The sequence below is a fragment of the Engystomops pustulosus genome, chromosome 3 (assembly GCF_040894005.1).
Source record: "Engystomops pustulosus chromosome 3, aEngPut4.maternal, whole genome shotgun sequence".
NCBI classification, from domain to species: domain Eukaryota; kingdom Metazoa; phylum Chordata; class Amphibia; order Anura; family Leptodactylidae; genus Engystomops; species Engystomops pustulosus.
In genome coordinates, this window is record NC_092413.1 from 75,979,700 (window position 1) to 75,993,182 (window position 13,483).

The window sequence follows — 13,483 nt, forward strand, 5'->3', positions numbered from 1 at the left end:
TGAGTAATCCTAGATCTTCAAAGGGAAGAGATTTTTTTGGGAAATTTTTGCTATAGGCACATCCACCTTCGGTACCATGTGTCAGAAGACCAAGTCTTCTTCGGAAAAAGGATGCTTCCTTTTAATACTCCTGTACATTTTTCTGGATCTTTCCATTCTTTTTTAACCCCTTAAGGACGCAGGGTTTTTCGGTTCATTTCTCGCTCTCCAACTTCAAAAATCCATAACTTTTTCATTTTTACGTGTACAGACCTGTGTGAGGGCTTATTTTGTGCGTAACAAATTTTACTTTCCCGTAATGTTATTTATTTTAACATGCCGTGTACCGCGAAGCTGAAAAAAAATTCCAAATGTGGAAAAATTGAAAAAAAAAAACGCACGTGCGTCACGTTCTTGTGGGCTCAGTTTTTAAGACTTTCACTCTTCGCTTCAAATAACACGCCTACTTTATTCTTTGGTTCGGTGTGATCGCGGTGATACCAAATTTATATAGGTTTTATGGTGTTTTAATACATTTTCAAAAATTAAACGAATGTGTACAAAAAAGAAAAAAAAAATTTTTGCCATCTTCTGACGCTAATAACTTTTTCATACTTTGGCGCACGGAGATGTGTGAGGGGTCATTTTTTGCGAAATGAGGCGACGTTTTCATTGCTACCATTTTGAGGTCTGTGCGACATTTTGATCATTTTTTATTTCATTTTTTATGTTATGTAAAAAGGTGTAAAAGTCGCATTTCGGAAGTTTGGGCGCCATTTCCCGTCTCGGAGGTCACCGCCGCCCGTAATCGTTTTTATATTTTGATAGATCGGGCATTTTGGGACGCGGCGATACCTAATATGTTTGTGATTTTTACTGTTTATTATGTTTTATATCCGTTCTAGGGAAAGGGGGGTGATTTGAACTTTTAATATTTTATTAATTTTTTTTATTTTTTAAACTTTTTTTTTTCTTTTTTTTTCCACTATCTTTTAGACCATCTAGGGTGCATTAACCCTAGATGGTCAGATCGCTGCTACCATATACTGCAATACTTCTGTATTGCAATATATGGCATCTTTGCAGCACATTCATTACAATGAGCCACTGGCTCATTGTAACGAATCTGCAGCTGCCAGATAGCCTTGTGTCAAAAGAAGACACGAGGCTACCATGGCAACCGATCGCCGCCCCCCGATGACATTCGGGGGCGTGGCGATCGAAAAAAAGATGGCGGTGCCCGCGCGCCGCCGTCTTTTAAATGCCGCCGGCGACTTTGCCGGCGGCAACGGGGGAGTTAGTAGCTAGCACCGACCGCGGTTATTAGCGGTGGGGGTTTTATGCATTATGCAAAAACCCCCACCTTTGTATGAAGAGGACTCAGCCCGTGAGCCCTCTTCATACATCCCTTATACCTCTGCGCCGTAGAGCTACGGCGCAGAGCGTTAAAGGGTTAAGGAATGCGTCTATATTTTTGTGTACCGGGAAAACATCTGATCCGGATAGACAAGGTTTCTTTTACTTATCATCGTAGCTCTCAGGGATTTAACCCCTTCCCAACGTGCGCTGTAATAGTATGGCACGTGACGGCTGCGGGTACTTATAAAAGGCTCATGGGCTGAGCGCTCTCTATAGCCGGTAAGTATTTGCTGCATACACTTTGCAGCAAACATTTATCGATAACACCCCCGATCGGTGCCATCTTGTTAAAGATCATCGCTCCCCATGAAGTCATGGCTGGACCTCGATCGGTTGCCATGAAAGCCTCGGGTCTGGATTTAACCTATGGATTACAATCTGCGATTCGCACATTGTAATGAATGAGGAAAATCCCCATATACTGTACAGCATTAGATGGTAGGATCATTCAGACAACCATTTATCAATCATTCATTCTGAAAGATCGTAAAAATTAAAAAAAAAAAAAATGTAAAAAAAATATATAATTTAAAAAAACCCAAAAATTCAAATCACCCCTTTTCCCTAGAACGGATATATAAAAAAAAAATGACACCACCCAAATGACACCACTCACAGCTCTGTGCAAAGATGGCAAAAATCAGGAAAAAAAATTGTACAGGTTTTAATTTTTGAAAATGTATGAAAACATTATAAAACCTACACAAATTTGTCATCCCCCGATCACACCGACCCAAAGAATAAAGTAGTCATGTCATTTGGGGCGCACAGTGAAAGCCGTAAAATCCAAGCCCACAAGGAAATGGTGCTAATGCGATTTTTCACCAATTTTACTGCAATTTGTTACGCAGAAAACAAGCCATCAGAGAGCGATTTAAATGTAAAAATAAAAAAAAAAGTTATAGATTTTTGATGGTGGACAGTGAAAAATGGAAATGCAAAACAAAAAAGGGCGAGGTCGTTAATGGGTTAAGTAAAGAATCCATATCTTTGGGCGTACAAAGAGGTTTCCCAGAACCGTCATCTGAGTCCACATGAGAAATTTGACCTTCTTCCTTGACCACAGGTTGTGGAGTAGAAGGTACAGGTGTTATTGGCATTCTAGAGGTAGAAGGCGCTCATTAGCATGTGTTCTCTTTTTGTCAACCATATTTGTTAATTTTTTAATTCAAATCTCAACACTAGATAGCAAGAATGTAGAATCTTCATTAAAGAGGACCTGTCACCTCTAAGAATTGAAGTAAGCAGCTCCTAGGGCTACAACAGACGCTGCAATGTTACCCTGGTAGAGTTATCGGAAACCTAACAAACACTGCAGCGCTGTACAATAGAAAATGCCAGACCGTGCTGTAAACAGTCGGGCATATTCATGAGGGAGCGGGATTAGGGGCGGTGACTCCCGTGAAAAGCTCAGCAGTCACCGCCGGCCTATGGAGTAGGAGGGCGGTCCAAGGTTTTCTATTGTACAGCGCTGCAGTGTTTGCTAGCGTTATTGGAGGTTTCCAAAAATGCTATCAGTGTAACACTGCGATGTCTGTTGTAGCACTAGGAGCTGCTTACTTTAGTGCAGTTTTTAGAGGTGACAGGTCCTCTTTAACCACCTTTCACTTTTTGCATAACGGTTTCTTAAACAAGGAAAATGATGACTTTTTGCAAAATTTTTCAGGCTTAGGTGCCTATAAGGTACAGATGAAAGAAACAACCATAAGATTAAACATTGGGATCATAACCATTTTTTCCCATGAGCTCACATAGAGGAGGGGACCAGACATAATGTCGATCAGAAGCGTAGCACAGCATATAGAGAGGAACAACACTATTACATTAACCCAACACAGCTGAAGTCTAGCTACTAAGAGTAGCACTGCTGCAGGCTCACTTGGCGTTTTTACTTTTGAATTTGCCGTCAAAACCGACCCTCTTCAGGGTGGATCGCCGCTGGGTTCCATCCATCCCGAGGGACAGGAAACAAAAACTGGTGAGTGTTGAGGAGGGGCAAAAGGCTACATTTAAAGGGTTCCAGTCCTTTTGTTTTCTGTCACTGGGGGAGGGGGAATCTTCCTGTGGTGCTGCTGAGGAGGCATAGGGAGAAATGCTTTCTAAGCAGCCAAACGTAGGGTTACATGACCCTTCTAGACACTGACCAGCAGAGGCGTCGCAAGGTCAAAAGATCCCCAGATCTTTTGGCCAGAGCCCCGGGTCTCTCATGGTCATTTGTCCTGCTGCCCGGGCATCCTCCCCTCTCTCATCATCAAATCTGTGTCCTATCGGGATGAGAAAAGTGCATTACTTTCCCCTGCAGGTCCTAGCCTCCGGGAGAACAAGCCTCCCGGGACCGGCAGGGGAAAGTAATGCACAGAGCTGCATCTGTGAGGTGAGGAGGAAACAGAATAGCAGCTAAGGGAAGGGGGATGTGTTCACACGTGGCACTAGATAGTTTGATATCATATGTTTTCCAGAGAAACATATGTGATTGGTACCAAGCACCTGGTTTTGTTTAAATGCAAGACCAACGTGTGAGCGCTGCCTTACAGTATTTAGGGCAGATTGTTAGGGGTAACACTGTCAGGGAACCAAGATGTAGAGACAATGAGGAACATCAGATGTGGTTATGCCGGGCCAAATGGAGAGCGTGTCACCTGCAGTCACTCGATGTAACCAGTAGGGATTTCTCCTGTGCTTTCTGTATCTCTATATACACTCAGTAAATTTGTTATTGGTACAACCAAATGTGAGGGGTTAACCCAGGACGTTATAGCATGTCCCTGTGGGAAGATACTTCCAGCACAGGGGCGTTCTATAACGTCCTGCTTCTGGCACTGGCTCACAAACGGAGCCAGCACCAGAAGCAGCGGCTGTCAGCTGTATATTACAGCTGAAACCGCACTCTAACACCCGCAATCGGAGGAGACACATGGCGTGTAAGGGTCTTCCCCCTATGGATTGGATCCCCAGTGCTGCTTACTGGGGAATCCACTTCTGGGTAGCCCCGAGGTCTGCCAAGTGCCCCGGGGCTGCCCGTTGTTCCCAGCAGTCAGACCACTTCCGGGTCGGAGTGTAAACTGTCTGCACATGCGTCTGCATGCTTAAACAGTTTACACTCCACTACAATGAATAAGTATTGTATAGCAGTGTATTGGACTTGAACCAGCGATCAGAGCTGTTCATGTTCAAGTTTGAAGAAGTAAAAAAAGTTAAAAACACTAAACATTAGAATAAATTAAAAATAAATAAAAATATAAGCCCCTAAAATGTCACTTTCCCATAAAATCACACAATACATATTTGGTATTGCTGCGTCCGTAACAATCTGTTTGATAAAACAGAATCGTTACTGGACCTGCTCGGCAAACGCCAGGAAAAAAAACCCTAAAACATTCCGAAGATAATTTTTAATTAATACCTTTAAAAAAAATGCTCTAAAAAGTGATAAAAAAATTAACACTCTAAAATAAGACCAATAGAAAGAAAAAAGTTACGCATATGAAAAGATGGTGATGCTAAAATGAACAAGATTTTCTCCAAATTAGTTTTTAGCCAGTAAAATTTAATAAAATACACAAAACCCCAAAATATTTGGTACCGCTGCGTCCGTGACAATCTGCAAAATAAAACAGAATGGTTATTGGAACCGCACAGTGAACTCTGTAAAAAATAACTCCAAAAAAAGATAATTTTTAATACCCTTTAAAAAAAAATGCAGTAAAAAGTGATTTAAAAAAGTCACGCTCTCTAAAAGAAGACCACTAAAAAGAACAACACAAAAAATAAGCCTTTCAAATTTGCCAGCCGAAAAATAAAAAAGTTATGCATATGAAAGTCGTGATGCTAAAATTTACATTTTCGCCAAATTACTTTTTATTCAGTAAAAATGGGGTAAAAATTTAAAAAAAAAAAATCTATATAAATGAGATATTTAATCGTAGCGACCCATAGAATAAAAATAATATACTATTTTTATGGTACGGTAAACAGCCCCAAAAAAATAAATAAATCACGTACCAGAAAATCTCACGAGGCAAAAAAAATAAGCCCCTATAGGTCCACATTAAAAAAAGAAAAAAAAAAATTATAGCCGTACAATTAGACAAAGCTCTGGATGGCGCTCCTTCCATTCTACACCTGGCCGTGCGCCCATACAGCAGGATACCACCGCATATGGGGTATCGGTGCACTCGGGAGAAATTGGGTATCAAACTTTGTGGAGCCTTTTTTCATTTACCGTATACTCGAGTATAAGCTGACCCGAGTATAAGCTGAGGCCCCTAATTTTATCACCAAAAACTGGAAAACCTATTGACTCAAATGCATTGGTCACAGCCCTGTCCCAGTATATAGCCAGCCTGGCCCCGGTAGCATGCAGCCAGCCTGGCCCCGGTAGCCCCTTCTTTCTTCGGCCTTCTGTAACAGCCAGCATAGACGCAGCCATGTCATCTGCCGGCCGGCGCATAATATGATGCGGTCGCTGATTATGTCTCAGTATGCGCCGGCCACACCGACATCGGGGCCGCTGGAGGGTGAGCTTATAAGTTTATTTTTTATTGACTCTGTGTATAAGCCAAGGTGAGGTTTTTCAGCACATTTTTTGTGCTGAAAAACTCGGCTTATACACGAGTATATACGGTAATCCATTGCAAATGTTTAATTTTCCACCCAAAACGAGTGTATTGTCAAAAAATATTACAATTTGTAGACCGCACCTCCATTTTGTTTTAACCCCTAAAAAAAAAAAACACCTAAAAAGTTCTTAAAAGTGCTTTTTCATACATTGAGGTTATGAGTCTAGCTATTATTTAGGCCTCTCACAGTCAATTAAAAGTTGAGCAGGTCCATTTTAATACTGGTTTTGGTGATTTTCCAAAAAATTTGAAAAAATGGAATCTAAATTCTTTTAATCTAAGTTCTCCGTCTCCCCTCCTTTTTACTCGGACTTATGAGGATAACCCAGTTGGGTATTGTATTAGTAGGGCAGATTGTGTGCATCAGCGACATTTACGTGTTTACATTAGCCACGTATTTGTTTACACTTTGCCACGCATTCATGGTCATTTGCACTGGTGGGCAGATTGAGCTAGGGACCGTAGGGTGGCCTCTCTCCCATGGGAGCCGGCTACACCTACATGGTGTACTTTTTTAAGGAAAAGCACGTGCGTTCGGGCCGAGGACCACTACCTGTGCGCTAGCGGTGCGTTATGATGGAGGCCTAGCGGAACGTGTGATGTGGCATTTCGAATCAGTTTTTGGGCCGTTTTTAAGCAGCCCTTTTAAAAAACGCATGCGGTTTTTGAACACGCATCTGTTTTTTGACCCGTTTTAATTAAGATCATTGGTAAAACTGGTCAAAAACGAATGCGGTTTTCAAAAAAGCATGCGTTTTTCAAAAACACATGCGGTTTTTAACTGGTTCGCGACAGCCCGCCGTGTATTCACTGTGGCGGTCGGGTCGCGCTGCATGGAGAGGGCTCACGGGCTGAGCCCTCTCCATAGCCGGTAAGTCTTTGCTGCATATTGCATATGCATATTAACACAGCGATGGCTGCCGACAAAGCTGCCAGCAGCCTCAAAAAGATAGCGGCGCATGGGTGCCGCCATCTTGCCTGGTAGCCCCGGGTCTTTCGAAGACCCGAGGCTATTTCGTTTTAACCCCTTCATTACAATGTGCTGATAGCACATTGTAATGAATGAGGAGGAAAATCCCCATATACTGCCATACTGTAGTATGGCAGTATATGATAGGATCGATCAGACAACCTAGGGTTAAAGTACCCTAGGGAGTCTGAAAAATAGTAAAAAGAAAAATTAAAAAAAGTTATAATAAAAAAAACCTAAAATTCAAATTACCCCCCTTTCCCTAGAACTGACATAAATATAAATAAACAGTAAAAATCATAAACAGATTAGGTATCGACGCATCCGAAAATCAAAATATATTAACGGTTTTTCAATGTGTTTAACCCTGTATCGGAAAATAGCGCCCAAAGTCGAAAATGGCACTTTTTTGCCATTTTGAAAAATATTAAAAAATCTATAAAAAGTGATCAAAAGGTCGTACAGTCCTAAAAATGAGATCATTGAAAATATTATCAAATTTCGCACCACCCACAGCTCCGTACACCAAAGTATAAAAAAGTTATTAGCGCCAGAAGTTGGCAAAATAAAAAAAATAATTTTTGTACAGGAGGTTTTTATTTTTGTCAATGTATGAAAACATTATAAAACCTTTATAAATTTGTTATCCCGTAATCGTACCAACCCAAAGAATAAAGTAGACATGTCATTTGGGCCGCACAGTGAAAAACTTAATATCCAAGCCCACAAGAAAATGGCGCAAATGCGTTTTTTCACCATTTTCACTGCATTTGGAATTTTTTTCCAGTTTCCGAGTACATGGCATGGAATATTCAATACCATCACTATGAAGTGCAATTTGTTACGCAGAAAACAAGCCATCACACAGCTCTTTACGTGTAAAAATAAAAAAAATTATAGATTTTTGAAGGTGGGGAGTGAAAAATGGAAATGAAAAAACAGGAAAGGGCCCGGTCCTTAACCAGTTACTGGACTGCTCAAAATGTCCCAAAAACAGATTCAAAGCGCCACATGTGCCGCCGGCCTTAGTGTTTTTAACTTCATATGTGTCTTGTCTTTGTTATTCTATATCTATTGCTTTTGTAATAAAATTTGTATTGTTACTCTAGATCCATCTGTCCTTGTGTTTACTATATTGAATTGTTTGGAATGTGTGGACATACTTACCGTATATACTCGAGTATAAGCCGACCCGAGTCGCGCATGGTCAAACAGTTTACAGTCAGACCCGGAAGGGGTCTGACTGGCAGGGAGAGCGGGCAGCTCCGGAGCTCATGCCAGTTCTCGGAGCTGCCCAGAAGAGGATCGGATCCCCCGGTAAGCGGCATGGGAAACCGATCCATAGGGGGAAGACCCTTGCACGCCGCGGTCATGCACGCCTGTGCCAGAAGCAGGACGTTATAGTGCGTCCTGGTGCGCTAAGTATCTAGCCACCGGGACGTACTATAACGCCCTGGTGCGCCTAGGGGTTAAAAAACCATGGCAACATAAAGCAGACATTTGGGAAATGTAAGTTATGAATTTATTTGGGTGCTATGACTATCTACATTAAAAGTAGAGAATTTAGAACTGAAAATAAAGTTTAGGTTTTTTTCATAACTAAACACAAAAGATTTCATCCAAATTTTCAAACTAATTTGAAGAAAAATGTGTCACGAGAAAACAAACAATCTCAAAATCCCCTGGATATCTCATAGCGTTCGAAAGCTATAAGCACTTAGTGGCACAGGGCGGATTTGAAAAATGGACCGCATCCCGAAGGGGTTAATAGTTTAATGTTAGGGTGCATCCACACATTCAGTTTTGCAAATGCAGTTTTTGAAGCCAAAAGCAGGTGTGGATGATAATAGGTTGAGACAAATAATTGCAAGGTGCTACTCCTCCTACTTTTTCATCATTCCCGGTTTGGGCATCAAAAACGGCATTTGAAAAACTGAACGTTTGGTCGCACCATCAGACTAGGTAACATACTTTATATACTCGAGCACAAGCTGAGTTTTTTAACTTGGCTTATACTCGAGCCTATTTTATTTTAAAAAAAAAGTGTATTCACCTTCCCACGACCCCCGGGCAGGTCCTCTTTGATACATCGGCTCCGTCAGTCGCATGTATTATGTTGTCAGCCTCACGCCGACATCAGCACACACTATCATGTCAGCGAGCGGCTAACGTCATGGTACGTGCGACAGACTGTGCAGGAACACAGAGCCGACGTATGGAAGAGGAACTGCCGGAGGGGCATCGGAAGGTGAGTACACATTTTTTTGGTTTCCTTATAGGCTGGGGAGGGCAGGGGCTGCAGGCTCAACACCAGCGGTGTCACCATCTATACACTTGGGGGGGGGGGGGTGACTACAGGCTATATACAGGGGGGGGGGCTGTGACCAATGCATCCCCCCCGGCGCCCTGCTTATACTCAAGTCTATAGTTTTTCCTAGTTTTTTTTGTTAAAATTAGGTGTTTCGGAATACACTTTGTGATTTATTTCTGTTTTTTGTGGTGTGGGCTCTGTTTGGTTATTGCCCACAATACTCGGTGCCAAATGTGCTAGTGGAAAAGTAGCTATCTAAATTCATATCTCATTTTTCATCTTCATTCAGTATACTTTGTCAGGAAAGCACCAGGCCTATATGCTTTGCATATTTATAACAATGACAATGACAGTGACATCACTGTGGGATACGCCCTGAACATTGACAATCCCAGGATGCTGCCAATGTTTTCCTCCACTTCTAGTTTTCAGGGGATTGGATGGAACAAAAGGACGTATCACACTGTATGGCAGACCTGGATTAAAGGGGTTTACTCATCTGGGCATAAACATTCAGTTTGATTAATCTGAGATATATATTTCTTCAATTAGATGTTATTAAAAAAATTTACCTGGGTGAACATAATTTCTCATAAATGTACCCATATGGTCCCTTAGAAACAAGACTGTGTCCTTGGATACGGCCACCTCTGCTGGAGGGATAGCCCAAAGAAACAAAAGGTTTTTGTATATGAAATGTCCAGGAGTTTCTACATGTCAGCAGCCGTCCTATGGTAATTACTGAATCCAGGTGGCCAGGGAGTACTGAGTAATACATGTCCACTACTAGAGTGTGTGGTGGTCGTATCTGAGGAAGCTATCTGGTTTCTAAGGGACAACATGGCTACATTAATGAGAAATTATCTCAACACAGGAACATTTTTTTAATAGCATCCAATTGAAGAAAAGTTCACATGTGGCAAATGTGAATGCCCACATAAGGTTGGTGGGGGCCCCAATGTATGTAGCATACATACACATCCTCCTGCTCACCATCTATAAATAGCTGCCGCCCACCCCCCAGTAATGCATCTATTAAACAGCCGCCACCTCCCTAGTAAAACATATATAAATATATACATCTACCCCCCTGCCCAGTAACACAGTAAAATCAATATACAGCCCCAAATGAAATACTAACATAGTTCTCACCTAGTGCAAGCTTGTCATGTCACTGACGTAAACTGTCAGTCATAGCAGGGACTAGCTTGGAAGGTGTGCACATGCTGTATTGTCATTGCGAGCTAGTGGACTGTCTAGAACTCACGGTGTACCAGGGTGGCACTGGGAGGTATGCGTGTGGCGGTATGGCATCGGTGGAGTGTAGCTAGCTTTGTCACTGCAACTTGTCTATGGCCTGGAGCAATGCGCTTCAGTACTGCCAATGCACCTTCCTTAAGACAGAGACAGCTCATATCTTACTGTCTGCGACTTGTGATGTACTAGGGAAGATGAATGGATGTGGCAGCAAGGTAATGCTGCGTAGCTGCCTTTTTCACTGCATGCTGACCGTCCTTGGCTTAGAGCGATGCGGTGCAGCACCACCGAAGCACATTGCTCAAGCCAGAGACGGCTCGTAACTTACTGGCTGGGACTTGTAACATACTAGGGGGGAAGAATGCATGTGGCATACTGTGCCTGACTGGGAGCGATATGCTGCAGCAGTGCCGATGCAGTCAGATCACTATCTAGTAGCGTCAGTGGTTCATGCCACGTGTCTCATCTGGTAGGGGCCCAACCTGGGAGCAAGATGTGGGGGCCCTGGGGCGTGCATCCCCGGAACCTCACCTATAATCAGTCTCTGATGTATAGGCATACAATGGGATATGCTGCTGCCCTCCGTTGTAAGAATACGTCTGGAATCCACCGTACCTATCCTTAGAAATAAGGGCAAAACGTCATGTAAATATATAGCATAATTATTAATCCTGTCAGCATCATTTATGTGGGTAAGGCCGGCGCCACACAGGGCGCTTTGTCTGCGCTTGCAAACGCAGACAAAGTCGCGCCCACCGGGCGGGCCTCGGCCCGATCGCATCGGCGTTTCTATGGAAACGCCTGCGATCGGGAACGAGCCGCCGGTGTTTCGCGTTAAATTAACGCAAAACACCGGCGGCTCGTTCCCGATCGCAGGCGTTTCCATAGAAACGCCGATGCGATCGGGCCGAGGCCCGCCCCGGTGGGCGCGACTTTGTCTGCGTTTGCGTTTGCAAGCGCAGACAAAGCGCCCTGTGTGGCGCCGGCCTAAGGGGAGGGGGGGTCTTATCTGATACTTGACCTGTTCTCCAAATGACCTAGAAACTGCAGTGATCAGCCAGATTAGCTGAACATGTACAGGTGAACCCATAGGGCAGTGATGGCAAACCTTTCAGACACCGAGTGCCCAATCTACAACCTAAACCCGTGTCACAGGTTTAAATTGTATTGGCACTTGAGGACAACAATACAGTAGAAAGAAGGAGAAAAAGTTTGAATTATCATTGTAGCTTCCTTCTAGGGTCCTGGGCTGCCTGGGACGGCAAGAGGCCTTGAGTCCTGTATGGCGAACCCTGCCCTGGGGTGATGGCAAGGGTGCCCATATAGAGGGCTCTGAGTGCCACCTCTGGCACCCGTGCCATAGGTTCGCCACCACTGCCATAGGGACTCATATTAAAGAAATAATTACATCCTAGTCTTAGTGCATATGTATAACACCTGTATAACAACACTAATCTTGCCCACAACTGCCATCAACAAATTTGAACCAGTTGGTATTTTCTGCCTCTGTTAAAGCAGAACATAAGCAGGAATAACTATAGTGCAGCGGAAAAAGCATACGTTCATCAATCTTCCTCTAGAACATTTTAGAAATTTTAAATGTGATATAAAGAAACATTCGACTAGACTTTCATTTTTGTTTCAGCTCACGACATCACAGACATAGTCATCTAAACAAGAAGCCTCTCACTCGAATGATATCATGAACCAAACCTGAGGAACGATGCACACAATAAATTTACCTACCTTCCTTCATTTTCGTGTAGACATACACTTCCCACCTCAATGTAAAGTCTATAAGACTCTGATTCTAATTCTAAGTGGCAATGGCTAAGTACGATACTCCGTAAGGAGCCTCAGACATAATCGGGTCACGTGACCGGAAGAGAAGCTGCTGCCTGTTCTCCGCAAGGTAGACGCTACCTTGACGTCATGACCATGTGACCAGACTCTAGTGTTGAAGGAGCAACTCTACAATTCACAGGAAGCATGGAGATCTAAGGCGCTTTCTATGTGCTGCTGAGGGGAAAGGTAAGCTCTGTGCCATGGGAGGATGTGGAGGGGGGATGTGGGGGTGAAGGCTGTGTCTGCCCGGTGGGGGGAATCTGTTGTGCTGCAGGCTGTGTGTGCGGGGGTGCAGACTCTGCGTGCCATGTGGGGGTGCAGGGGGATGTGGATTTGCAGGCTGTGCGTGCCATGGAGGGGGATGTGGGGGTGCAAGCTGTGTAAGGAGGGGCTATGGTTGTTCCCATAAATTAGTGTAATTATTTTGTTACTTCTATGATCTTTTTTTTATATTTTACTTTCAGATCAGTGGGCTGCATTGAAGATGAGGAATTTTTGATTTATGGAATTATTACAGAAAGTTTTTTTTATTTTTTAAAGAATGCTGAAAATGCAAAATGACATATTGCAGTCACCAGATATAATGAAGCAGCAGCATTACCAGGGTAGGAGCCCAAGCTGAACCAGCCTGCACCCACCCCAGTGCTTTACCCTCAGTTACATTTGTGATGGTTTGAAGGTTGGGGTTTTTTTTTATCTTTGTTAGTGGCCTCTGATGGTGTAAAAATAAAAGCGCTAATACTTTAGTCTTCATCTCTGGTCCAGCATGGAGTTTCTGGTCTCCGCTGACCTCTGCTGGAGGGGCTCAGCTGAATATTATTTATCTAAATTAAAATATATATATATATATTATTTAAAATCTTATTATACAGCACTAAGGTGGTAAGTAAATATTGAAACTAAAATATTTTATTGTGTGTTTTATGAGCTTTTTTGGCTTTTCTTTTTGCTCGACTTTATATATGAACTGCTAATAAATATCTCTACAAAAATTTTTCATCATGGTGTCTTTATGTTTTTTACGTACATGAGCCGTTTAAGTTCTTGAAGTGATTGCACTTGCTGCTGCCACATTGTTTGGTG

General features: G+C 42.9%; 1 protein-coding gene and 1 long non-coding RNA gene across 3 annotated transcripts in view; one reads left to right on the forward strand and one right to left on the reverse strand.

The window, feature by feature from the left end:
* TSNAX (translin associated factor X) overlaps positions 1 to 12,514 on the reverse strand; it is a 60,890-nt gene extending 48,376 nt beyond the window's left edge. Inside the window, exons 1-2 of one of the 2 annotated variants that reach the window (XM_072141122.1) lie at positions 12,302 to 12,514; positions 11,087 to 11,175 (exon numbers count right to left, since the gene is read on the reverse strand). In XM_072141122.1, the coding sequence (XP_071997223.1) occupies positions 11,087 to 11,114 (28 nt within the window). In that variant the 5' untranslated portion in view covers positions 11,115 to 11,175; positions 12,302 to 12,514. The remainder of the gene's footprint in view (positions 1 to 11,086; positions 11,176 to 12,301) is intronic. The other variant, XM_072141123.1, reaches the window with a different exon arrangement.
* On the forward strand, positions 12,402 to 13,143 carry LOC140121485 (uncharacterized). The gene is made up of 2 exons (XR_011854114.1): positions 12,402 to 12,586; positions 12,865 to 13,143. It is a non-coding gene; the product is annotated as an uncharacterized lncRNA (long non-coding RNA).
* Positions 13,144 to 13,483: the final 340 nt, after the last annotated feature.